A 25,275-nucleotide genomic window follows, 5' to 3' on the forward strand; every position below is an offset into this window, starting at 1 on the left:
GTGTGTATATGTGTGTGTTTGTGTTTGTTTTTTCAAGTTGTCTCAAACGCTTGTCTGTTCCTGTGTTTTTTGTGCGTCTGTGCTCCTGTCTGTCTCCCTTTCTTCCATCTGGATCTTTAAATCCCATTCTCTTCCTCTAATCCACACCCCCCATCACCACCATCACCACAATTGTGCATCGCCCCCTCGCTTTCTTTTTGCTTGATCGCTGCTGTCTGCATAGCAAGGAGCCGCATCTCTGTGATTCACTTGGCAACCACTTGAGATAAACATGTTTTGGTGGACAGACGCCTGGGTCCTGGTCCGGAGGAGCAGGACGGGGAGGACAGACTGACGTGGGTGGGCCCTGCACTGGTCCCAACTTCAGTGTGGCAGCCACTTGTCCAGATGGTCCGGAGTCGAGCTCTCGCCACTGTTAATCAAACGCACCCACTCGCTCTGTCTTGCCTCGCCATGGCCCCTAGCATCATGTCACAGTGGAACCAGAGAAAATTAGCACCTAATTATAGGCTCCTCTCTGTGAAGAATGGTACTGGTGCTGACTAGTGTGTGTGTGTGTGTCAGCGAGTGGAGGCTGGGTGGTTGACTCACTGAGGGACCGAGGCCTGCAGACCACGCAGAGGACAGGCAGAACACACACACACACACACACACAGGCCATGGCGGAGACACGAGTGATTACACACACATACAAGCAAGGCAGCACAAGCAGAACCTCCCTTCTTTCTGGTTGATGTGTGCATCAGCAGGGCCTGCCCCCCCCATGACGCTGCCACAACAGAAACCACTTGTGTTCCATCTCTGATCCAACAGGATTAATTACACACACAAAAGGAAGCTGATGCCTCTGGTTTCTACGCTCTGCAGGCTCCCTTGTGTTGAGGATGATGTAGTTAATCTTCACTGGGAACAATGGATATTTTGTTCTGGTGTATTTGGTCGAGACGCGGATGCAGAGCAGAGCTTGACTATGCTGCCATCTTGTGATTGCATCTCGACAAGCGCAGGATGTAAATGAGTGGACCAGGAGACTATTTTTTGAATGCATCACTAAATGATGACCAAACATTGATGTCAGAGGTAAATGAAGGGTTAAAGGAGGAACAGGCGCTCAGCTAAGAGCGCCTGCGAGCAGGCGAAAATATCCGGACAGCTGCTCGGAAGGATGAGCCAGCAGTGGTCAGAAAATAGCTCTACAATGAAATTAGGAAGATCCACAAAGTAAAAGACGTCTCCTGCTGAGCTAGCAAAGCGTATACCAGCGCTATGAGAGACCAAATAAACTCAATCACTTTCATCTGGGAAGGAAGCAATGAAATCTTTATTAGGTCTGCAAAGACTTACCAAAAAAATAGGTTAATATAACAAAAAACAACAATCAATTTCTCATTCTTAGACCATACAAAACCATATTGCACCACACGTTAATACTTCTGATTATTCCAAACATTTCTCGACATTCATATATTATGTGTATTATTTGTTTACAGCACAACAAATAAGGAGGAGAAAGTTTATGGACCAACAACACTAAAAGACTCGCCCTTACATCATTCTGAACGTGGATGCTTAGTTTTCATGTAATGTAGAGTTAATACAAAATTTTGGCACAGTAGATAATCTATCGTCAATAAAAAACGTAAGCAAAATGTTCTTGCGGGTTTTAGTGCATGTTGAGTACATAGTAAATCCGTTGGAGAACAGAAGTACCGGAGAGCTTGATTGATGCGTGCACATGTCAAGTAAAAGGCTGGTGGGTCAGCGGAGGACAGTGAACTGGAATATTGGGACAGTTTATTTTAGGGCACAGCCACTTTGTAGGGGCTCCCGGGGACGTTGTCGTCTCCCCATTTGACAATGACGGTGTAGCTGCCCTTGTCCTTGACAGTGTAGGTGACGTTGTAGAGCTTGTTGCCCATGTGCTTGACGTACACCTCCTCGCACGGAGTGTTGGGTCCGTGCACGCCCACTATCAGCATGTTGCTACCTGGACAGAGAAGGAATAATAATAGTTGAAGGAAAGTTTGTATATTATCACCTGATTCTGCAGCTCGCCTCAACTCTACTTCAGCATTTTATTGTCTTTCAGCTCTTTGTTTTTCACAGCGCACAAATGTAATGATTTTATATCCTCTCCGTGCATTTATTAATGGATTCATGCTTTTGCTATACTGGTGCACTGCCCATTTTAAACCTGAGAGTTTGGATTGGGCAGTTTGTTTGGCCTGTGGTGATGCTGGTTGCAGCTTTTCTTTTTGAAGCTGTATAAGTGACTTGCAGTAATTGAGCCACGGGAAATAAAGACCGGCTGAAGGACGTGAAGACTGAAGCCTCACCACCACTGCTGCACATAGAGCTGTTCATCTATTTATTCAAAGTTCAGTGAAGCTCGACAAAGTATGCAGGACCCCTTATTGGAGAGTCAGTTGTCGCTGCTGTTGTCGTGAATGTGCCCGTTGTCGTGGATACCCTTGACAATGTCACATACGTATGTGTCCCAGCTGCCGGAGCTACAAAGCGCTGGTCGCCTGTTATTTACAGTTTTCTAATATTGAACGTATCCGAATCGCACCAAATTCAACCCCGCACTTCCTTGGGCCGTGAACAATACACGTGCCAAGCGTGAAGCTGATAAGATATATATACGATATAAGATATTCTTGAAATATGTGAGTCATATACAGACAGACATATATTTCAGATAGATTCAAATACAATGTGTTTCTGTCTTATGTCTTTATGTGGATGATTGTCTCACCTGCTTTGCTGCTGTCAATTGTAAAAGTATTCTTCTGTCCCACCAAAGCTTTGGACAGCCCCGCTCCATGACAGACCACCTTGCTGGCGTCGGATGTCAGTTTGGTTGAGGTGGCAGAGGAGGAGGACGCGCTGTAGGCTCCACCCACTTTGGAAGACTTGGTAACTGTTTCGACCAAGACAGAGGAGGTCTCATGGAGGCTGTGTCCCCCTGAGAGCCGGGCACCTAGAAGATGAAGAGGACCCAGAGAGAGAACGGTTATCTAATGTGATCAGCAGCTCAATACAGACATTACTTAATGCAGCCAGCATTGACAAAGATATGAGGGAGGCTAGGGGAGGACTCCAGCCTGAGCTCATACAGGAAAATATTTCATACTACTTTCTAATAAAGTTAACTTTCAGGACACATGGGAATTCTTTTCAATCTCGAAAGTATTAAAAAAAACTGCACTGAGAAGTGACAGGAGGGTATTGCTGTCGTGCCAAAAAAAGACAGCAGTCTAAACGCAGATGACACAACATTTTCCTGACTTCCACACTTTTTTTTTTTCAGAGGAACATTGGTTTCATAAGACACTTGTCATCTGTGATCCACAGATCAGATGGGAGAATGACTGTGAAGCGGACCTGTGATTTTAGCTTTGAAAGGGCTGCCCACGATGTGCTGCGGCCCGCCGTATTTGATGGTGACCAGATAGTTGCCAGGTGCCATTGGGGTGTAGGTGATTTTGTAGCCCTCGGGACTCTCGCGGCAGTCCATCTTCACTTTGGACGGCCCATCGATGTTGACGGATAGAGTGCCCGAGCCCGCGTTACAGGTGTTGACCACAAAGTCTGAGGCTACACCTGGAAGAGTCAAGAGGGAAAATTGATTATTTTTGGTACCTTATGTAATTTGAAAATTTAAAAACTAAATCAAACTATATTCGCTCAGTAAATTTTTTAGAAGTGGTGATGATCACTACCTGTGGTTCCCCCCTGTAGTCCAGCACCATGTGCCGTCACCATGCCTGGGTCTCCAATCAGCCCCAGGTCTCCCACTCGTACATTAAAGGGGCTTCCAGGAATGTGGCATCCATTGAACTTGACGTCTATGGAGTGAACTCCATTCTCCCGTGGAATGAAGCGAATTGCACTCTTGTCTGAAAAGGCGAAAAAGGGAGGTGGAGATGTTACCATCCAGCACTCTTGAACATAACTTAAACTGAATTGTGCTGAATTGTACTTGGTGCATACCGCTGTCAAGCTCGGTGACATAGCATTCCTCAGAGGAGCCAGAGGGGGTGTGGACCTTAGCGTCTACTACACCTCGAGTGCCGTTCCGCTGCACCATGAAGGAGGCTTCATGGTTCACCTTCAAGTCCTTCTCCTAGAACAGATAGGGGTATCATCAGGATATCAGTGGAATTGCGTTGTGTGTGTTTGTGACTGTGTGAGTGTGTGTGTGTGCCCGCACCCTGAGGGACACAACGCGTGTGACTCATCATGCCTGAACAAGAATAGATCGAGTGGTTGGGTGTGTGAGGCAGAAAAGGTCAAAGTTTACAGCGAGGCGTTTAGTGTTTTTTACCCCACAGGCCGCCGAGCGGTCCTCGCAGATATGAGAGGTAGCGTGACATTTTAAACCTTTCATATTGCTCTTCACCGGGCGTCTAGTGGCAGAAAAAATTAAAAAACAGTGTGAAGAGGCACTGGAGTGGACTAAAACTATATGTTTTTAGCATTGTTGGCAGCTGTAATGGAAACACAAATTTAAAAAAAAACAAGCGTCTGTGAAGTGAGGAGACCAAAAGTGTGATCCGTCGCAGAATTCTTTTATCGCCTTTTCTTTCCTCTCACGCAGAAACACAATCACACGGACGAGCCTGCTGCCCACACATAGCACAGCTTGTGTTGACCCACATTAAGCACAAGGACAGTTAATCCAGCCCTTCATCGCTGGCCAGCGTTGCAGAATTACAGTCGAGGACGCTGCTCCGACACTGGCACTCAAGCACACTTCAAGGGCAAAGTGCTATCGCAGAGAAATATCTACAACCACTCCTACATTATGTTAAATGCAATCTGTTACTCGAGTGTGTGTGTGACTTAATATTGCAGCAAAATAATTTGGCTCGTGTCGACTGAGCGCGTGAGATCTTACGTGAATGCTTGTGACAGTGAGCCTGCGAGCCTCGTCTGAGAGTGTAGCGATCGGTACGATGAAGGGGCTGTCGGGGATCTGCTCGTTGTTGAACTTGATGGAGACCTCGTAGTCACCTGGGGGAAGCAGACAGGTTGTTTACTTTCACACTGAAGTGTGGAGGAATTTCTGAAAAGTTGAGCACTTTAGAGAGACACAACACTCGGATGAAACGTGCAAAAGAGGAAGTTCTACCTGGTTCTTTCACTATGTAGGAGACTCCGCAAGAACCGTCTTTTCTGTCCTCAAAGGAAATTTCAGCCTTGCTCGGGCCCTCGACGGCGATGGAAAGGCCGCCAGCGCCTGCCTCCCTAGTCCAGATACTGAATTCAGCTAGCGAAAGTAAGACAAAGGTAGATCAGATGATGGGTGTGCTAGTGTTTGAAGAAATAATGAAAAAGATTTATTGAACAGTACTTACAGGGTGCTCCAGCTACGCCCCTCTCCAGGCCGGGCCCTCCTGCACGGACCTTGTGTGATCCTCCCTCCCCCATGGGCCCAACCGTGAACTGGAAGGGGCTCCCGGGGACATGCTGGCCTCTGTATTTGACATTGACCGTGTGGGGTCCCATTTCCTGAGGGATGAAGCGGACGCTGTAGGTGCTGCTCCCTCCGTCCACGATGTCAGCATCCACCGTTTTCCCACCGGGGCTGGTCACCTGAGCCGTCATGGCCTGCGAGCCGCTCTCAACTGGCGAGGCAGAGCAGCACAGAAGGTTAGACACAAACAAAGCCAAGTGTTTTTGCAATTCATAAAGGGAGTTTGAACTTCACAGACTCTCACCCTCAGGTCTGGCCGTGATGCCGGCAAAGCTGCTGAGGCTCTCCCTGCCCAGAAAGTCTCCGAAAACGTCTCTGAACGGGGTTCCTCCCCCGCCCACCTGGGTGCTCTCCTCCACTCGTACCTCCCTCTTGGTTTCGCCGCCACGGGTTTTGCTGATCTCCGTGCGCTCAGTGCGGGTGTAGGTGTGGCTGCTGCGGGTGAATGTCTTGGTCAGCCTCTCCTGAGCTGAAACCATCTGGAACCAGTTTCCTGAGAAAGCAGTGAGAATATAAATGTGAGTGTGAAACGGTTTCATTTCTTTGAAGATGGCTGCCCGCTGCCCTTTAACCCCCTCTGAATGGTTTCTCTTCTCACCTGGGATTTTGAGGTTCAGGCCACATGTGCTGCCCACTGAGGCAATAGAAGACGCCTGCCTCTTCCTGGTTATGCTCTCTTTGATTCTTCCTTCTCCAGTCACCTTCACTGTGAAAGGACTTCCTGCATGGCAACAATGCAAATACAGCAAAATTACACTATGGTTTGTTACCTCCGCCAAGTAGGTTATGTCTTCACCCCTTTCGTTTTTTGATGGTTTGTTAGCAAGATTGTTTGTAAGCAAGATTCCACAAAATCAACTGAACAGATTTCAACACAACTTTATGGAAGGATGTGGTATGGGTTGGGAAAGAACCCATTACATTTTGGTGCAGATCCGGACCAAAAGGCAGATCCAGTATTGTTTTGTTTTTTACTTCTCTAACATTGCGACACAGCACATTTTTGGAAGTTTTTAACATTTTCTTAGAGAATAATTCATGGATCTTGATGAAAATGCCACATTTAGGGATCTAGTATCTATGAGTCTTGACATCTTGTGTAGCTTGATGGAAATTAAGGTGACTGTTTGGCCTTGGTGGAGGTGTGCTTTGTACCGAGTGCCATTCTAGTTGTTTAGGTATCATTTTTATTAAAAATGTGTATATTTTCCAAGTAAAAGATTCTGACCTGGGATGTGCTTTTCAGCAAACTTGATATTGACAATGTAACTGCCAGGTTCTGTTGGACAGTATGTCACTCTGCACGTCCCATCCTCTACATCTTCACAGTTGATATCCACTTTGCTCGGACCCTCAACCGACAATGCTAGACCTCCGTAACCTAAAGGGAGGAGGGAAAAAAAGTAGAACAAATATTAGTTATTTTAGCATTTTTTTCCAATCGGGTTTTGCTGGGAATGTGAAATATTAAAATCTTACCCGCATTCCTTGTATCCACGAAGAATTCAGTAATTTCGAAAGTGTGCGCCTCCATGAGGCCTTTACCGAAAGCCTTGACCCTACTGGCCTCGCCGATCTCTGACTGGCCAACCATGATCTTGAAAGGGCTGTTAGCTACGTGCAAGCCATTCTTCCTCACGCTGACCTCATGCTCACCAACCTCCTTAGGGGTGAAGGAGATACCTGTGAACATAAAAGGGGTCGGGAGTGGGGGGAAAAAAGTCAATACAAAGAATCAGGAAAATAAAATCTAAATGCATTACATAAACCCAACAGCGTCTTATCTACTCAAATGAGTGTCTCACCGAGGTGTCTGTTGGGCAGTCTCTTGAGCAGGCAGGGCTCCTCGTTGCCTGATGGAGCCTTGATACTGGCAGTCAGAGAGCTCAGATCAGTCTCTGTGATCTTCAGGGACACGTCAGCCGATGTGCCCACGTTCAGCTGGGACGTCCTGGTGATGGAGTCGTCCCCTTGACAGATAACAGTGGTTTAAACATTTGTCAACCCTTAAAAAGTCATTTATAGGGTACATGTCCTCTATAAATACACATCAACAGTATACAAACTGTATTTATTTCCTCACCAGTAATCTTAGCAGTAAAGGGACTGCCAGAAATGTGCTTGTTGTCAAACTTGACGATGATATTGTAGTCTCCAGGAGTCGTGGGCAGGTAGGACACAGTGCAGGTTCCATCTTTGTTGTCTTTACAGGTGATCTCGGCCTTAGAGGGACCCTCCACTGCCAGTGACAGACCACCTGAGGGGGAGAAAATATACATACAGTTTGTAAAGGTTAAGTGATTTAACACAAATTCACTGTGTAGTAGCAAATATCCCCGGAAAAAGGTGCTTTACCTTCTCCTGCATTCTTGGTGACCACAGTGAAAGTGGCAGACTTGTTGACCATGCCGTAACTCAGACCGGGACCGTAAGCAGTCACCACTCCACTGTTCACAGCATCAACATAGAACTGCAGAGGGCTTCCTACAGGGAATACAATCAGTGGCGAACAGTCATTAGACCCAGAGCCATGTGCAGAAGGATCTCAGTATGAGACATCTATCATATTTTCCTGACAAGAATAAGAATTAAAATCAAGCTTGTTTTCAAAGGGGACAGTCACTTCCTATCTTTCTACTGTGGTGTGTTTGTGACCTGGAATGTGGTTGCCGTCATATTTGATGTCCATCTCGTGCAGGCCTCTCTCTATGGGCTGGTACTTGATGGTGATGGTGCCATCCTTGTTGTCAGTGATATGCGGGCGAGCAGTCTTGCCCGAAGGCATTCGCACCTCACCTGGAAATGACAGCGGCACGGTTAAACAGCAGTGACCTAAAAAACATGTTTGTGTGTGTATATGTGTGTGTGTGTGTGTGTGTGTGTGTGTGTGTGTGTGTGTGTGTGTGTGTGTGTGTGTGTGTGTGTGTGTGTGTGAGTGGTGTTTGTCACACCTGTGATTTCTCCCTGCTGTGGCGTGAAGGGGACGAGGAAGTTAACGGGGCGGAAGAGAGGATCCACGGTATCGCGGGGAGCAACTGGCTCATTTGAGGCCTGTCATTACAGAGAGAGGAGAAATAGTTGGTTTCTTTTATATGTATTTCTTTATGCCTTTTTCTGAGAAGGCAGTGAAGGATACACAGAAAACAAGGGGAGTAGAGTAACGACGAGCAGTAAATAAGTAAAAAATCTGAGCAAGAGAACACAAAATAGCAGCTTATAAAACACTGTTTTACTCACCATCACATGGAAGGGGCTCTTAGGGATGTTCTGGCCCCCAAAGCGGATAGTAATAACATACTTTCCAGGTTCGGGGGCAGTGTAGTAAATGTCAAAGGTCCCATCATGATTCTCCACCACGTCCATGTCCAGCTCCATCCCCTGTGGGGTCAGCACTTTACAGGTCACCTTGCCTTTCCCGGCAGCTTTGGCATCCACAGTGATAACAGTATCCTCAGAGGTCTGCAGTTTCTGTAGACTCGCTGTGAAGGTCAGAGATTGAAGAAGGTAAACAGAACTGGTCAAATGCACGGACTCCTGGAAGATCTTTCTAAACTAAACAGTGATTACTTACACATGCCATGTCCTCCAATCGACACTGGAAAGAAAAAGAACATAGTGGTGAAAATATATACAGAGCATATAGTGAATAAAAAACTGAAATATGTAAGTTAGTAGTTTTTATAATTATCATTGCAGTTATGAATTGAAAGTAGCTTTTCCTACCAGTGAGGCGACACTTGCTGGCGTCTCCTGTGGGCAGCGACTGGATGCAGTATGGGGAGTAAGGGATCTCATCTCCGCCATATTTAATGGTGATGGTGTAGGGGCCTGTAGAGTCAGGTACATACGACACAGTGTAGGTGCCGTCTCTGTTGTCCTGGATGGTTGCATTCTTTGGTTTCCCTTCTGGGTCCTGTCAATAAAAGGCATGGAGTTGTTTAAGATGACAGCTTATGATTAGATAAATTTGAAATCTTTGAATGAATGTGGCTGCAAACCCACCAGGATCTGCACAGTGAGCAGTCCCTCTCCAGCATCACGAGCATCGATGGTGAACTCCACAGGAAAACTAGCAGACACACCTTTGGTGTCCAGACCGGGGCCACTGGCACGCACCTTACTGGCATCATGCCCGGGCTGGGACATCACCTTGAATGGGCTGTGGAAGAAGGACAGTGTAATTACTAAACGCAGTCCGGGCAAAAAGACAGAAACGGAAATAGAAAATGTGCTGAGCTGAGCTGCACTTTTCTTTGAACTCATACTGTACCTGTGTGGGACCTCCTGATCTGCATATTTGACACCGACAGTGTAAGGGCCGTCCTGAGCTGGGGTGTAGTGAACTGTGTGGGTTCCATCACTGTTGTTCTTCACACCTACTGGCTCCACGGTACCTGAAATTATGACTTTGTATAAATAAACACATACACAGACAGTGATATTTATCAGAGTGTACAGAGTTTATGGGCTTCCATAGTCCTCACCTGTTGGGCCGTAGAGTTTGACATCCAGCTGGGCCTGTCCAGCCTGGGTACAGTCGACTGTGAACGTCTGAGGAATATGGGCTCTTACTCCGCCGCCCAGACCTGGACCTGAGCACTTCACTTTGCTGGGGTCCACGGGGTCCCTCACTGGCACGCGGAACGGGCTGCCAGGGATCGGGTGACCTCCGTAGTTGATGTTGACGTCATAATCTCCAGGAGTGAAGGGGACGTACTCCACACTGCAGCTGCCATCTTTATTGTCTTTGCAGGATATTTTGGCCTCTGAGGCTCCCTCGATGGTCAGGCCCAGGCCTCCTGTACCAGCGCCCCTGAGAGGGAAACCAAAAACTTATTTTTCCGCACCTATTTGAGTAAATTCCCAAGAAATTTCGCCTTTGAATGTGATTTATCAGTACCTGGTCTCCACAGTGAAGCAGTTGGACTTGTTGGTTATTCCTCCTTCCAGACCTGGGCCAAAGGCGCGGACCCGGGTGGGATCACATCCCTCCACCACAGACACTCTGAAGGGAGTCTTGGGTACGGGCGCGTCATCGTAAAGCACCTCTATCAGATGCATTCCTACACACAAAGAGACACATTAATAAAGGATATCACATCTCTCTGCTTGAGTATCCTTTAAATGAAGCAAATAATTTCTGCTAGTGCCACTTGCTTTTAATTATGGGGCAGACAAATTCCCTTTTAGGGAGATAAACATCTGTTTATTTATAAAAGATGCCATCTCGAGCACAGACGTTCTGGTGAACGCACAAAGAATTACATCTGTTCCCTATTCATTATTCTGTTACAACGTTCCTCTGACAGAGCCCCCTCTGTAGGCCTACATGCCAAATTCCCAGTCACAATACTGTGATATTAGAGTGTGTCTGCTAGTGGAGAAGTGCTCTGTGATCTCTCAGCTTTGTGTTATAGGTCTCTATTAATATCCCCTGTCATTCACCCCTCCCCTCCCTACTATATTGCTGTGGGCAGGCAGCAGCCTTCAGCACACATACCTGCCTGGTTAAGAGCTTCTGTTCCAGAGCACACTATTTATAAAACAGAGCTTGTCTGCCTGCGTCTCTGCCCCTCAAAGCGTTGCTTCACTGCATCATTATGTATTTATACACCTTTCTATCTCGCTCTCTCTCTTCTCCCACTCCTTTGCTTTATTCCCAATAAAGCACCTGTTAGTGGTTCCTCCGTCTGTCTCCTTGCACACTCTCAGACAGGCTGTCTATTCAAAATCCTGTTTACTGACAGCAGATAAATAAAGGTCGGTAGGTTTGTAAATGTTAACTCTTTTGCGAGCACTGGCAAAACACAATGGAGGGTCCTAGATCCATCATTGCTTTACAATGCCTTTCCACCTCATGATTCTTTAATTGCATGAATTAACAATGCTAAATGACTCCTACCATCCTCGAACGCTGTGTACTCCACTCTGTATGTGCCGTCTCCCTTATCGGTGATGAAGCTCTCTGTGTTGGTGCCGGAGGGGCTGATGATGTGAACCTTCACATGGTTTCCTCCAGCCTTGTTGAGGGCGCGGGTGTCGACGATAAAGTGGGTTGTGACTTCTCTGAGGACCCCTAGACACAGAAGAGCCCTTCACGCTATTTGTTGCGGAAAAAAGTAACACAGTCCCAACACTCATAAATCTTTATAACTCTACTAGACCAGGGCTGCAACTACCAGTTAAGCATTTCCTCTCAATTATTCGCTTGATTTCTTTTTTCTGTTTATAAAGGAATCATTAAGGCTTTAAGATGTCAGATAATAGTGAAAGATTCCCACAACCTGACCTTTTTCCGAATGGTTTGTTTTGCCAAAAGATAGTGAATTTTAAATATAAAAAATCGTGAAAAGCAGCAAATACTCACATTAGAGAGACTAAAAGTTATAGCTAGCATTAAACTTGCTTTTATGTTGAACAAATCATAATTTAATAATCCTTTTAGTACTAATACAAACTATAACTGTATGAAAGCCCTAATATTTACTGCTAACTCATCAGGTCATTGGTACCTCTGGGCTCCACTCCTGGCCCGTAGACATGCACCCCGCTGGTGTCCACAGAGGGCTCCACCTGCAGCACCTTGGGAAACTGAGGAATCGTATGGCCGCCGTACTTGATGGTGATGGTGTGTGCGCCGTGGAAGGATGGGATGTACGTTACAGAGAAGGTCCCCTCTGCAGTTTTCTGGATGTGCACTTCGGCCTTAACCCCTGTCTCCGACACAATCTCGATGGTGAGCTCGGCGTCGCCCGCTCGGGTGCAGTCCACAGTGAAGGTCGCTGGCTCGCCTGCCTTGGCCTTCTCCAGACCGGGACCGCTCGCTGTCGCCTTGCTGGGATCGAAGGCCGGGCGCACTGCAGCCTTGAAGGGAGAGCCAGGGATGTGCTGCTCCGCGTACAGGATATTGATGGCGTACTCCCCGTGCTCGGTGGGCAGGTAGGACACTGAGCATGTGCCGTCGCCGTTGTCCTGACATTCAATTTTAGCTTCACAGGGGCCCTCCACTGTCAGGCCCAGCCCACCTGCACCGGCTGCCTTTGTGTCAATAGTGAATGGAGCGGGTTTACCCACAATGCCTCCCTTCAGGCCTGGGCCATAGGCTCTCACCTGTAATGCAAGTTAGGTCAGTTTTTGAGATGTGGTCCAACAAACTTGTATTTAAGAAGTTGGGACAGAGTGAAAAACATTCAGCTTTAATGAACTTTACCTTAGAAGGATCAGCAGGCATCACTGCTTCAACCCCAAAGGGGCTTCCCATTACGGGGTTGCCATCGTAGCTGACATCAACCTTGTACTGTCCCTCCTCTGGGGGAATATACTTCACACTGTGAGCGCCTTTGGCTTTGTCAGACTCCAGCTTGCATGGAATCGGGCGGCCAGAGGGTGAGGTCATCTTCACGCCTACGTTGCCCTGCCCACCGGCGCCCTTTGTGTTAACTGAGAACTCTTGATCCTTTCCGACCTCCACTTCTGTAAGAAAGAGCTTCATGAAACACTTGAACTTTGCTACTATATGCACATTATAACACTTTATTACATTTATGAATACAGTATTTGTGTTTGTAACTTACTGGTGTCCAATCCATCCACTTTCACCTTTCCAATATCCAGAGGTGGTGCCACTGTGATGTGGAACGGGCTCTTGGGAATGGGGTCTCCTCCATGAGTCACTGAAATAGTCATGTTGCCCTAAACAAAAAAACAACAGAATAAGAATGAATATCTGTTGATTTGGGATAATGGTAATGGTATTGAACTTCAAACAGAGGCCTACGGTACCTGTTGAAGAGCTGTGTACTTGACAGTGTAGGAGTAATCGTGGTTATCGATGATCTCAAAGTCACGAACCGCCTCTCCCGGGCCCGGCGCTGTGAAATGCACCTCAGGCTTGGCCTTGCCAGCTCCCTTTGTGTAGATGGTGAAGTGGGTTGGAGTGCCCACCTCCACTCCTGAAACACATGTGTTTTGTCAGCGCTATCAATACTACTTCAATCACATGATTCCGTGGCATAAAAGTATTCTAGTGGGTGTTTGTTACAAATGACAGTACATGATTGGTAGAAACTAGCGCAGTGCTCATTCTAAACCTGCCTGTTCTCTTGGCCTGTGTTAATGCTACATTAGTTAGTTCTTCTCAGTTCTACAATATACTGTCACTGTTTTTATTGTCTTTGTGCTGGACGTTGTGTGCAGAGCTTTTTGTAAACAGTCTGCGGTGGAGAGATAATTTTGTGTTCATCCTACCTAGTTAATTGCAATATAGATTTTATAGTCAATGTTTTCATTAAATAAAAACGAATTTGCTTTATTGTTGTTCACGTGTGTCGGTTGTAGTAAGTTTGAATGATTTACTTAAGTGCTGTTATTTTTTCATACATTGCATAACGACTATTTCAGAGGTCTGTTGACCAAGGGACACAATCTTCAGACCCAAGTTCATAACTTTTCAAAATAAAAGTTAAATTCAGTCTGAACACTGAAGGTATTGAAGGCACACTGCCCCTCCCCCACTGACCGCTATAGAGTACTGATCCCCTTGTTTGTTTTTATTAATAGTGAAAGTATCCAAATGTCCAAATCACACCAAATTGAACAGACAGACTGAAGGAAAGACAAACAGACAGGCTTCTGAGGAATTAGTATGTTCTCACCTGTCTTGTTGAGTCCAGGACCCTCTGCTCTCACCTTGCCAGCATCATGGGAAGGATCAACTTTGACTTTGAATGGACTGATGGGAATTTCCTGATGTAGAAGAATGTTGGAAATTTCATGAGTAATCAAAAAGGCAAAAATCAATCATTTCACAAGTGATAAAATCACTTCCTGTGTGTGTTTGTGAGAGTACTGTTTTCTTACCTGGTCAGCAAACAGCACCATGATGGTGTACCGGCCTGCGCCGGGGGGAGTGTACTTGACAGTGAAGGTGTCATTGTCATTCTTGATGATGTCAAAGTCGATGTCAGCCTCCGCAGGTCCAACCACTCCTGGGGCACACTTGATTCCAATGCTGATGTCCCCTAATGGTGCGTAGCAATGGGCACAGTTCACGAAGGTCATTCAAAAGCAAGTGACCGGAATAAATAGAAGCAGTCAGTCTACTGCCTACAGCTTTCCTTCAAGTAACATTTTATGCAATTCAAATGACTTCACCTCACCTAGTGAGCACAGCTGCACAGATGTACTTATTCCATTAATTCCGTTCTTAATATATTTCGACGTTCAAAATATGCAGCACTCGTTTCATGAAGAGTTAGTGAGACTCAGAAGTGTCTCTGTACCCGCCCACGTCCTCTCCTCGTACATGCTCACCTTGACCGGCCTCGCCGCAGTCCACAGTGAAGTACGTTGGCTCGTTAGCTTTGAGCCCAGTCTTCTCTACTCCGGGCCCATAGACCTTGACTTTGTCTGGATGAGAACCCTCTCCAACCAGCACCTAATGAAATCACAGTGTACTTGAGGTAGAAGCAATTGGCTGAAGTAGAAGTGCTGCAGTCCTCTTACTTTGCCTTTATTTGGTGAAGTATCCTTATATTAAATTGACTGTTAAATGCAGAACAGTTGTGTGTGTGTGTCTTACCCTGAAGGGGCTCTTGGGCACGTTAACATCCCCCCATGTGATGATGATGGTGTGTTTAATGGGCTTGACAGGAGTGTACACACACAGAAATGTGCCGTCTCCCTTGTCAGTGATCTTGATGTTGATGGTGCAGCTTTCAGCATCCTTAGTGGATACAAAATCACGTCAGCCACATGCAATATAAATGATGCTTTCCTATAAATAAGCATTGAAGGTTGGAAATGGCGCTCTCTGTACCTGTGCATAGATCTTGAGGGTACTCTTCCCAGCCATGCGGGCATCAATTGTGAATTCAGTTGGTTTGTTCACGATGATGCCGGTTGGCTGCAGACCTGGTCCATAGGCTTTCACCTGTTATGGAATAGAATAGGGTGAGAATAGATCACCATGGTGACCTGGTTTATCCTCACATGTATCATTTATGACTCAGCGAGTGGGAATTACCTTCTCAGGGAAGACGTCATTGACTGCAGGGAGGATGTGGGCCATGAAGGGACTGTCCTTGATGTCCTCATCATCACAGACGACATGGACAGCGTAGTCACCAGCCTCAGTGGGCCAGTAGCGTACATCACAGGAGCCATCGCCCTTGTCATCACACTCAATTTTAGCCTGTGATGGGCCTTCAATGGAGAAGCCTGAGCCAAGAAATTATTGCAACATTTGGATTTAGGATTTGAAAATGGAAAAAATCGACTTTTCTTTGCTAAGAGCTAAAATCACTTGCACACGTCTCACCCAGAGTGCCAACTTCAGTGCCGATGGCCTCCACTACAAAGTCAGCGGATTTTCCCACCATGCCAGTCTTCAGACCAGGACCCCAGGCCCTCACCTTCTGAAAACCTGCCTCCGCACCCACTTCCACTTCGAAAGGGCTGCAGCACCCGAGAATACGCACAATATGAACTTTCGTAATTGTGAGCGTGCATTGTTAATGAATAGCTACAGGCATCAACAGTACACTACCTGCGTGGGATAGGCTGGCCTCCCCAGGTGATGCTGACGGTGTATTTACCACGCTTAAGGGGGAAATATTCACATTCGTATACGCCATTCCCGGCATCACGCACTTTCACTTGCTCCTCCGCTCCAGCTGAGGATGAATAATACAGGCGATGTGGTTTCTTATAAAGTCAAAGAAACATTTTATGCATTTGGTTAAACCTAGCCTATACCTCAGAGAATGCAACACTGCAGACACAAAAGCCAGACAAAGGAATTCATTCCAAAATTGTATGAGGAGGAGTGAGGTGTGCTGCAGTGAAGAGAGAGAGCTGTCTGACTCACTTGGTCCTTTGACTGAGACGTTCAGCGCACCGCTGCCAGCTCCCTTGGTGAAAACTTTGAAGTCTGCAACCTCCTTCACTCTCACGCCTTTAGGCTGAAGGCCTCTACCTGTAGCTCTGCAGGCGTTCGGATTCGTGGCTGAAAGGAATAACAACAAGCGTCAAAATGAGTGTTTAGCAAAGCAAAAAGCAGCTGTAGTGTAGCCAGCAGTTGACGGCGGTGTTAGTAGCAAGGATATTAAAATATCCGATTCAAACGGGGATTCCTTAAAGTTTGACGGCCAGAACCTGAAATGAGAACAATGCATTTTGCAGCACATATAACGTAAGGTACAGAACGTTGAATGGGATATTGACGCATTCAATTGGATCAGGGCAGCTTCTGACAACATTTCAGTCAGTCAGCCAGAAATGTTGACTGCAGGCAGACAGAATGCTGGCTGATGCAAATGCAGCTGTGATGAAAACAAACATGTCAACAGCACAAGCAAAGATATTTAACAGAGAACAAAGTCGAACGAAATGCAGACTGGGACAATCTGTACACTTCTCGTACAAAATAGCATTTCATCTCTGGCTTTAAAGCTGCAGGATGCAAGAGGAAGCACCGCACTGAGCCACAGCTCCAGAATCTTAAATAAAGCACAGAGGGGCATGGACAAGGTGCGTCATAGGGAAAGGTTTGGGGGATCTGGCTGAGCAATGGGCACAGGCCCCTTCCCAGCAGACCATACTAACTTGGGCGGCCAGGTTTTGGAGGAGGAGCCCCCTTCCCACCCTTCACTCCAGGAAGGGTGCGCACTGACTGAGGGATTATCTGCAGGGGAGCTCCCATGGGAGGAGCAATGGGCAGAGCTAGAAATGACAGATAGGAAGGGTTATCATCTCTACCAGGTGGGTTTTCCCAGGGCGAATAAAGAAGAGTGTAGATTGTGATGGATTGACCGCCCTCACACGAACAGCACTCTAAGAAATCTAATTTGTCCAACAGTTATTTACAGCACAGAGGAATCGCTCACCCTCCAAGACGTTGACAGTGTAAGGGCTCTTGGGGATCTCCTGGCCTGCAAAGAGTATGTGGATGGTGTGAGGGCCCTCCAACATGGGACGATAGGTGCAACGGAAAACGCTGTCGCCCTTATTCTCCAGGATGAGCTCGACGGTGTCCTTCTTGCCCTGAGGATCGACAATGACCACGCTGACATCGCCATTGCCAGCACCTGAGGGAGGCGGCAAAATAATTAGCAATGAAATTAAGAAGTAGATGCTGCAGTTTTAGTCTACAACAATATTCGAGTGACTCTTTTTTTCATTCATTCATATTGTTTCCACATCTTAATGTCAGTGTGTGGCCTGGTTGGATTTTCCCAAACCTACCTGCTGTGTAGATGTCAAAGTAGGTGGGTTTGTTTGTCACATTGCCTGTGGCCTCCAGACCTGGTCCTCTAGCATGGACTTTGCTGGCGTCACCCAAATCCTTCGCCACGTTCACAGTGTATGGGCTCTTGTCTATGTCCTGACCCGCAAACAGCACTTTCACCTAAGAATAAAAAACCAAGATAACTGTAAGACAGCTTCAAATCGAATAGTTTGTCCTTTTTGTGATCCATGCACTTAATGTAGTAAGTTAAATGTTAACAGTTGTCACCTTGTGGACACCCTCAACTTTAGGAACATAGGTGACAGTGTAGGTTCTGTTTTTGTCCTTGTTGGGTTTAACTTTAGCCTGGAGAATAGGAAGACAGAGGGTAAGATAAAGATTAGATTATACACTTGGAACTTTTGAACTTGGCACCAGGTTTATCTGAGAGGGTAAAAACAGGCTGTACGTTTAACCTCCAGGTCTAACTTGCCTCCTCTTTGTGTCCCTCAGGATCCTCCACATAGACCAGGACCTCCCCGCTTCCAGCTTCCAGAGTTTCCACAGTGAACACGGCCGGCTGCAGCACCTTGTTGCCATGAGGCTCAATACCTGTGATGTAAATATCGCAACATGAAGTTTGGTGATAAAGTTTGGAGCAGTCAGGCAACAAAGTGGACACAGGATTCAAACGTTTCCAGAAAAGTACAAGCTTCTACTTTTGCTACTGTTTGTGGAGCTGCTGCCAAACATTGCTGCTTTCATATGCTAGACAAAGAGGTGTTCATGAAACATTCATGCTGTTTTCTGTGAACTGCTGCGGGTTGTGCAGGTGTTGGCTGCCCACCTGGTCCGTAGGCTTTAGCCTTGTTTGGGAAAAGCTGTTTGGGCCTGAGAGGAGCGCCAGGCTTCATTTTGGACTTGGGGAACTGGGACAGGTAGGTCATCACTGAGTGCTCGTCCACATCTGGGTCCACAATCTCCTCAGGTGCAATCACCTACAGCACAGAGACAGTAGGAGTTCATCAGATAACTTAACTGTAAGGACATCTAGTTGTAATTAAAAAAAACAAATGTTTCACAAAGTTTATGCAACTTCCTGCAACACAATGATCATAAAAAAAACCACCATGGTATAATTTGTGTTTGAGCTGATTGTGTTGTCATTTGTTATAAGGGTGTAGTTGACCCTTAATAACAATTTCCTTTAAAGTGCAATTGGATTTAACAAGGATTAATTTTATGTATCCCTCCACCTGTGACTCCTCTCTCACTCGCAGCACGTTGCCTGTCTATCACACAGTGGCACAAAGCCATGCTCTATGCCAGTTATATATAACCCTAGGACAGTGGGGTTAAGGATTGTTGCCTTCAATAATCCAGCCAGGGGGGGATTTATCCTGAGCCAGACCTCTCCCACATCTCCTTAACACCACCGCACTGGAATCCAGCCCCCAGGCCCCGCAGAGTCATGACATACATCCCCCAGCTATCTAGCCAATGCTAAGCCTCATGGAGAATAGCTTGCTCTGTGTCTTAGACAAACAAGTAAACAACCTTCATAGTGCGCATAACAATACGAAGACTCAGAGTCGCACAAATGGGCCTGGAAATGTGGCACTCTGGTTCTCCTGTTCACATTGTTATTCTGATGAGCGCAGGCATATTTATACTTGTGTTTTGTTGGTGGCCGGCTTGGAAGGTGTTAAGAAATATCACACCTCCGCAGATTCACCAATCTACCAAACAAACCTCCTACACACTCACTCACTGAGAGCTACAATAAAGTAAATGGAAATATTAGATGTGAGCTGGGTCATAAATATTTCATGATACCCTGCAGCACAATCTCCCTGGAAGGAACAGTGGGCTCTATATCATTAACAGTACTGCTGGGTTTTTTTTACATCTCAGTGCAGCCTCACAGGTGAATGTACATGTGGTGAGATGTGTTAGCATTTGCAAATGAGTCTTGGTTCTCGCTATAAATTGCTTGAAGTTGATTGGTTCTTACTGAAAGTCTATGCAGTGGGTATAAACTATGCTGCAAATCAGAGAAACATACCTGCTTTTCTTGCACTTTCTCATGAGTCATCACCACCTCTCTGACATCAAGTGTAAAAAAGGACTTTGTAACTGACATCCATCCTGAGTCTTACCTGAGGCACACCCAGCCAGTCGTCAGCTTGCTGCATGGCTTCTCTGGCATTTTCCACGGGCTGGTTTGGGTCCCACTCCGCCCAATCAGGACACAAACCTGGTGGAAAGGCAAACAGGCAGATTAAACAGTCGTGTATGGACGTATGCAGACTGCGTTGCACAGCGGTTGCTATAATAAGACCACTCAGGCTGTCGCTACTATCTCGCCATCACCTCCAGCTACAACAACGCATGCCTTACCCACACTTCTGCTTGATTGATTCAAAATGTGCAACAATGGCGGCGTCTCTTGTCCGTTTTAAAAGAAATAACCTCAATGAGCGCACTGGCACTTTCACTAAGGCTCAAGCTAGCCTCCTCCTGTGCAGCTAATGCCTAAATTGGATTAGTGCTGGTGATGGAGCGGCCCCTCAGTCAACAGGTCCATACAGACGCACCACAGAAAACTATTATCCAATTAATATCCAGTGCAGAAAGGAGGAAGGAGTGAGCAGGGAGAGTAAAGAAAAAATCAGTCAGTGCTCTCAAGTGATGTCACACTGTGTTTCATACTGCAACATCGCTGTAATACCAAACGGAGCTAAAATATAAGCCATAGCTATATAAGAATAACTTGGATAAACAAATACAATTGTAGCTACTTTTCTGTTTAGAATATTAGTTTCTTACTGGTCTGGCTAATGGAATTGGTTTGTATCTGAATTAAAAGCAGCACTTCTGTGTATCAGCACAGAGTTAGTTTCGTCAGTCACCCTGCTGTTTGGTAACAGCTGATGAAACAACACAACCTTGTATGGTCAGTGTTGCAGCCCAGTGTTTGAAAGATGTGTCTCCTCAGATCAATGGCTCATATAAACACAGTTAAACATGGTGGTGTTCTACACTCCTGCTACTCCTCCACCTTTTTTTCATTCTCCAGTTAGGAGGACTCTCCGATGTTCGGCGTTAGAAACCGAAACCCTAAATTGGCAGCGACTCAAATTGTGGTCTTGCGGTCTTGCGGTCTTGAGTGGCTTAGGCACCTCCCCGTGACAGATCACTCCGCAGTTTGATGCACGGCCAAGCACGGCCCTTGACAGAAGAGGAGGAATGGTGTCCAAATTTGGGGGTGTTGTGTAGCTATAAACGCTAAAGCCAGGCCTGGGCCTCAGGGACCCAAAAAGTGAGAGTGAGAGCTTCAGTCATTGTGAGACAACTGGCATGGACGTCCCCCAGCCATCAGCAAGGCCTCTACAACCCACTGACACAGCCTGCCCTCCAGAGGAAGATTACACAGGCTGACATATGAATCCGAATCTGTGTGTGTCTGCGCTCCAGAATGTTTGCAAGATATATAGCCCTCATATCTCGATGAGGAGCGAAGGAGATAAATTCTCCTGAGAAGGTGATACTGTTTTAAATACACTGACTGACACATGCCTGACCCCATACTCCATAGCAACCAAGCAAAACCGCAGTATACAACGAGCCTGTCAACTGGCGCTTTACGTATTCTGACTCAGCACTTGCTCCGCGCGGCCTGTTGACTCAGCTGAGGCCACCACCGCACACTTCTTACCGGGGGCACAGTTGTCGACCAGCGCTCCCAGGGCTTTGCCGTCCCGCCAGTCACGGTTGAAGTTGTTGATGGGCAGCTGGGGCACTTTGTTCTGTATCCAGCCCAACAAGCGCTGTTTGGGGGTCAGTTTCTTAGTCTCCTCGTCGTCCTCGTCGTCCCACATGGGCATGGAGATAGAGTAGTGGAGGATGAGGGTCCAGATAAGACCCAGGATCAGCTTTAGATTCCCGTCCACAATGGCTTTGCTATCTGTAATTGGACAGTAGAGACAGGAGAGTTCATGAGGATTTATAACTTGTAAAAGTTCCCATAGTGCATCATGTCTTGCAGTATTGTAGCATATTCTAGTTAAATGCATCTTGTAGCCATATTTTCATCCTTAATTGTTTATGGGCCCTTCAGGGAAGTTTTTGCAATTCATTAGTGAATTGGTTTAAATTGTGAGTGATTCTCCGAAGGCTAATCCATAAGAAATTAAGACATGTGACCTATACATAAATTCATTATTACATCAAAATAGTCTTTCCTCGCTAAAGTGCCGAGTTGACCAGGCTATTCTGAGTAGAAATATAAACAATGATGATTGACTGCTGAGGAGACAAGAATCTAATGCTCCTCGTTGCTTCCCCCCCCGAGCCCCTTTCTCTTAGACAGCTGTCTGGCTGAGGACCCCTGACAGTCTGTCATCCAGTCACAATGGTGCTCTGAAGACAGTGACAGCTGAGGATATGTGGAAGTGGATCCCTCTCTGCATAAATACCACTTGGACTTCAATTACCTCCCAAACTTATAGTGCCGGAGTGTGATAAATCAAACAGACAGAGATTAGATTCATTGACAGCGAGGACGCCACTCCTTTTCCACCAAGTTCTCATAGGAAAAAAGTTTGTCAAATAAGCCGTTTTAGAGTCACTCTCATTTAGAAACGCAGCCACTTTAAGCCCAATAACCTCAGAGGAGCGGTAGACTTTAATGTAGCCATCGACTAATCTGCGTGTGATACACTCCAGTTAATTCAGTAAGACTTTAATAACGCAGGGACTTTGGTGCCGGATGGTTTATCACACACGTTATTTTATTGGGAATATTTCTCTTTTCATAGATCAGTGGCCTCGATCTGAGGGTGGTGTTTGATGTGTCAGCATTTGACTGGCACAGGCAGGTGGCACCGTGTGGCACAGTGTGATTCAGATCCCGCTGTGTCGGGCTTTAAGGGCAACTGCTTGGTCAAAGGGACATCAATCATATGGTGTCTAGTTACACACTGTGACACATGTGCATGTAAGCCTGTGTCTCTGGGTTACTGTTATAAGACTGAGACATCATCCTAAGAGGGCTGCTGCATGCGGGAAGAGGGTGCTGGGAAATAAGCAGCCAGGGCTTCTATTATCACGCCCTGTTTCTGTCAAAACAGTCTGACCCAGTGTGTGCCTGTGTGTGTGTGTGTGTGTGTGTGTGTGTGTGTGTGTGTGTGTGTGTGTGTGTGTGTGTGTGTGTGTGTGTGTGTGTGTGTGTGTGTGTGTGTGTGTGTGTGTGCGTGCGCGCGTGTGTGCATGTGTGCAGCTGCGGCAACGGTGTCAGACACTCTCTAACATATTAAGTTTTAGACCCACCATCCTGGACACACAAACACTTTGCATTCTTTGAGGAAATATCTGTGATTGTGACCTTAGCCCTCCTGGGGATTGAGAGTGCCATCCCTCCGTGTAATAACCCCCCCCCCCCCCCCACACACACACACACACACACACAAACAAAAAACACACAGTGCGTGTCCAGACTGACAGACTGTGGCCTTCACAGTGCGGCGGCCAAAGCCTCAGCCACGACGGGAATTTCACTCGTGTGTGGCAGTGCCGTTAGTCTCCCAAAGAGAAAAATACTCTGTCAGAAAGGTAATAATCATTCTCCTGCATGAATTGTGTGGCTGTCTGCAGGTGTATAATTAAGCCATAACTCTGTGTGTGTCTCATATCTTTCTACAAGTTTCTCCTCAGTTATTAAATAGTTTTAAGAGGTGACATCCTGTTCTCTCTGGTGGTGCCTCGTCCTCCCGTTGTGACTCCACAATAATCCACCGCAATTTAATGTTACTTCAGCAGCTCAGTTATCTGTGACTGCAGTCTGATCCCCAAATGCCACCAGCGTTTAATCCCCACCTCACAGGAGTTTGCTGCTGATGGGTCTGGACAGGAAATTGGCTGTCACCGAAGATCCCCCGGTGAGTCGTTCTGACCCCCTGACCTGTCAGAGATGAATGTGCGCTTGTGTGTGTGTGTGTGTGTGTGTGTGTGTGTGTGTGTGTGTGTGTGTGTGTGTGTGTGTGTGTGTGTGTGTGTGTTCGCTGTCCTCATGTAGAAATTGTCATTCTCATTAGCATAGCCCTGGTGAATTTTCCAGCCTGTAGTTGGCCGTATTGTTGCGGCAGGACTATGAGGTAAATCATGCCGTGGAGCCAACACTAGGCCTCGGCCCTGACACCAGCTAATGGCCTCACCTCGGCAGTAACTTTTCCAATAAGCTGTTGACCCCTGCTCCCCAGAGGCCCACTGTGAGTGCCTCGGTGTCACACCACGGCTGATAACATACCAACACCGCAGCTACAAAGTGCGTTTGTTTGTTTGAGGATTTGACAGTTTGGAAAATATGAAGAGAGTTTTAAACATCACAGCATCTTATTCGGATCTTGGCACACACACTGTCAGTGTCAGCTATCAGAAATTCCTCCGGATTACTTGTTCCTCTCTAATTATAGCCAAACATTTCCCTGCTAAATTGTTTCCACATCCACAAGCCAACTTACCTATGGAGACCAGTTTGATGTGCTCCCTGTCCAGGAACTCTAGTGCCATAGAAACATTTTCTAGCTTCATCTGACGGAAGTTGGGTCTGATGTGGCACTTTCTGTACATTTTCTTCTGGCTCAGCACCTCCAGCAGTGAGATGAGCTTCAGCCCGTCAGTAAAATCCCTCTGCAGGTCGGTGACGGTCTTGTTGACGCACTTGAGGTGCTCGTTGCACCACCTGGTGAAGGTGTTCTGCTGGATCTTCTTCCATGGCGCGTCCTCGGCCAGGTCCTTCTCCGTGGCCGGCATCTCGTCGTCCTCCTCTTCCCCAAAGTCGGTGGCCTGGTAGTACTGCGGGGGCAGCTGCTCGTCGCCGTAGTTGTTGCTCATCGTGGTGGCTTTTTCCGTGTCCACTTTTATACCGCGCTGACACTCACTTGTTGAATTGTGCGCTGGAAACTTTTTCGCAGGTCGATGGCAAAGGCGCGCAGCCGGCGCACGAAAGTTCAAGCTTGGAGCAGTTTAAAACGCAGTCTGGAGATTCTTCAGAGGAGCATGCGAAGAAAGGCACTGGACGTCAGGACAGTGATGGATGAAATGATCCGATTTATGATGTGAAGGGCAGCTGCTGCTCGCTTTTTTTTAATTGGCACTCTCCTGACGAGCCGGTCCTCTTTAATATGGCCCCGAGAAGAAATGAGAAAAGTGTTTCTGTTCAGCGCTGAGCGTGTTTCCGTGCGCAGAGAGGGAGGACAGGGGTTTATAAGGACCCCGGCCCACGTCACTCAGCCCCTGCCATCATAGTCTATTTGTTCATCCATAAAGATGACAGGAGTCGGGGTCGGTTTACTGGGAGAATGGGGCAGGGATTGGTCAGAGCAGCAGATGCGGCATGCTTCTTTATTTTTAGGCGCTCCTATTTGGGCGTCTGGGGGTGGGGGGGCTGGAATTTACTGATTGTTGTGAATGTGTGTCGTGCTCCAGGGTCCAAGCGGCTGAACGACTGAGCTGAGAAAAGACAGTGAGAGGTGTAGTGAGTCTCTCTGTGTGAGGACGATTGTCC

At 46.8% G+C, this 25,275-nt stretch overlaps 1 protein-coding gene across 2 annotated transcripts; it reads right to left on the reverse strand.

Moving 5' to 3' along the window:
* Positions 1-1,299: 1,299 nt before the first annotated feature.
* LOC117763330 (filamin-C-like) lies at positions 1,300-24,960 on the reverse strand. 2 transcript variants are annotated; one of them, XM_034588354.1, is made up of 47 exons: positions 24,230-24,960; positions 21,427-21,675; positions 19,868-19,965; positions 18,556-18,706; positions 18,202-18,320; positions 17,997-18,074; positions 17,726-17,888; positions 17,368-17,568; positions 17,087-17,203; positions 16,350-16,487; positions 16,029-16,155; positions 15,801-15,937; positions 15,507-15,700; positions 15,300-15,413; positions 15,063-15,206; positions 14,795-14,918; positions 14,342-14,502; positions 14,137-14,227; positions 13,265-13,434; positions 13,057-13,174; positions 12,693-12,955; positions 11,995-12,592; positions 11,385-11,558; positions 10,383-10,545; positions 9,967-10,295; positions 9,753-9,876; positions 9,485-9,641; positions 9,206-9,395; positions 9,054-9,077; positions 8,720-8,961; positions 8,434-8,533; positions 8,138-8,278; positions 7,838-7,966; positions 7,566-7,739; positions 7,288-7,452; positions 6,962-7,165; positions 6,711-6,863; positions 6,081-6,203; positions 5,727-5,975; positions 5,364-5,633; positions 5,138-5,275; positions 4,904-5,019; positions 3,997-4,129; positions 3,726-3,902; positions 3,388-3,606; positions 2,759-2,983; positions 1,300-1,987 (listed from the first exon to the last, which is right to left on the reverse strand). In XM_034588354.1, the coding sequence occupies exons 1-47, from the start codon at positions 24,600-24,602 to the stop codon at positions 1,800-1,802; spliced, it is 8,235 nt and encodes a 2,744-aa protein (XP_034444245.1). In that variant the 5' UTR covers positions 24,603-24,960; the 3' UTR covers positions 1,300-1,799. The 2 variants fall into 2 exon arrangements, with proteins under 2 accessions (XP_034444245.1, XP_034444246.1); XM_034588355.1 differs by lacking the exon at positions 17,087-17,203.
* Positions 24,961-25,275: the final 315 nt, after the last annotated feature.

This window comes from Hippoglossus hippoglossus, chromosome 6, assembly GCF_009819705.1.
Source record: "Hippoglossus hippoglossus isolate fHipHip1 chromosome 6, fHipHip1.pri, whole genome shotgun sequence".
In the NCBI taxonomy this organism is placed as follows: domain Eukaryota; kingdom Metazoa; phylum Chordata; class Actinopteri; order Pleuronectiformes; family Pleuronectidae; genus Hippoglossus; species Hippoglossus hippoglossus.

What these genes read in the sequence shown, in the direction of transcription:
- LOC117763330 (XM_034588354.1), bottom strand. Translation starts at nt 24,602, where the DNA reads ATGAGCAACAACTACGGCGACGAGCAGCTGCCCCCGCAGTACTACCAG. An exon ending in CAGCAAGTGTCGCCTCACTG is followed by an intron (nt 9,078 to 9,205) that starts GTAGGAAAAGCT and finishes TTTTCTTTCCAG; the next exon opens with TGTCGATTGGAGGACATGGC. An exon ending in CCTGAACCTCAAAATCCCAG is followed by an intron (nt 5,976 to 6,080) that starts GTGAGAAGAGAA and finishes CTGCTTTCTCAG; the next exon opens with GAAACTGGTTCCAGATGGTT.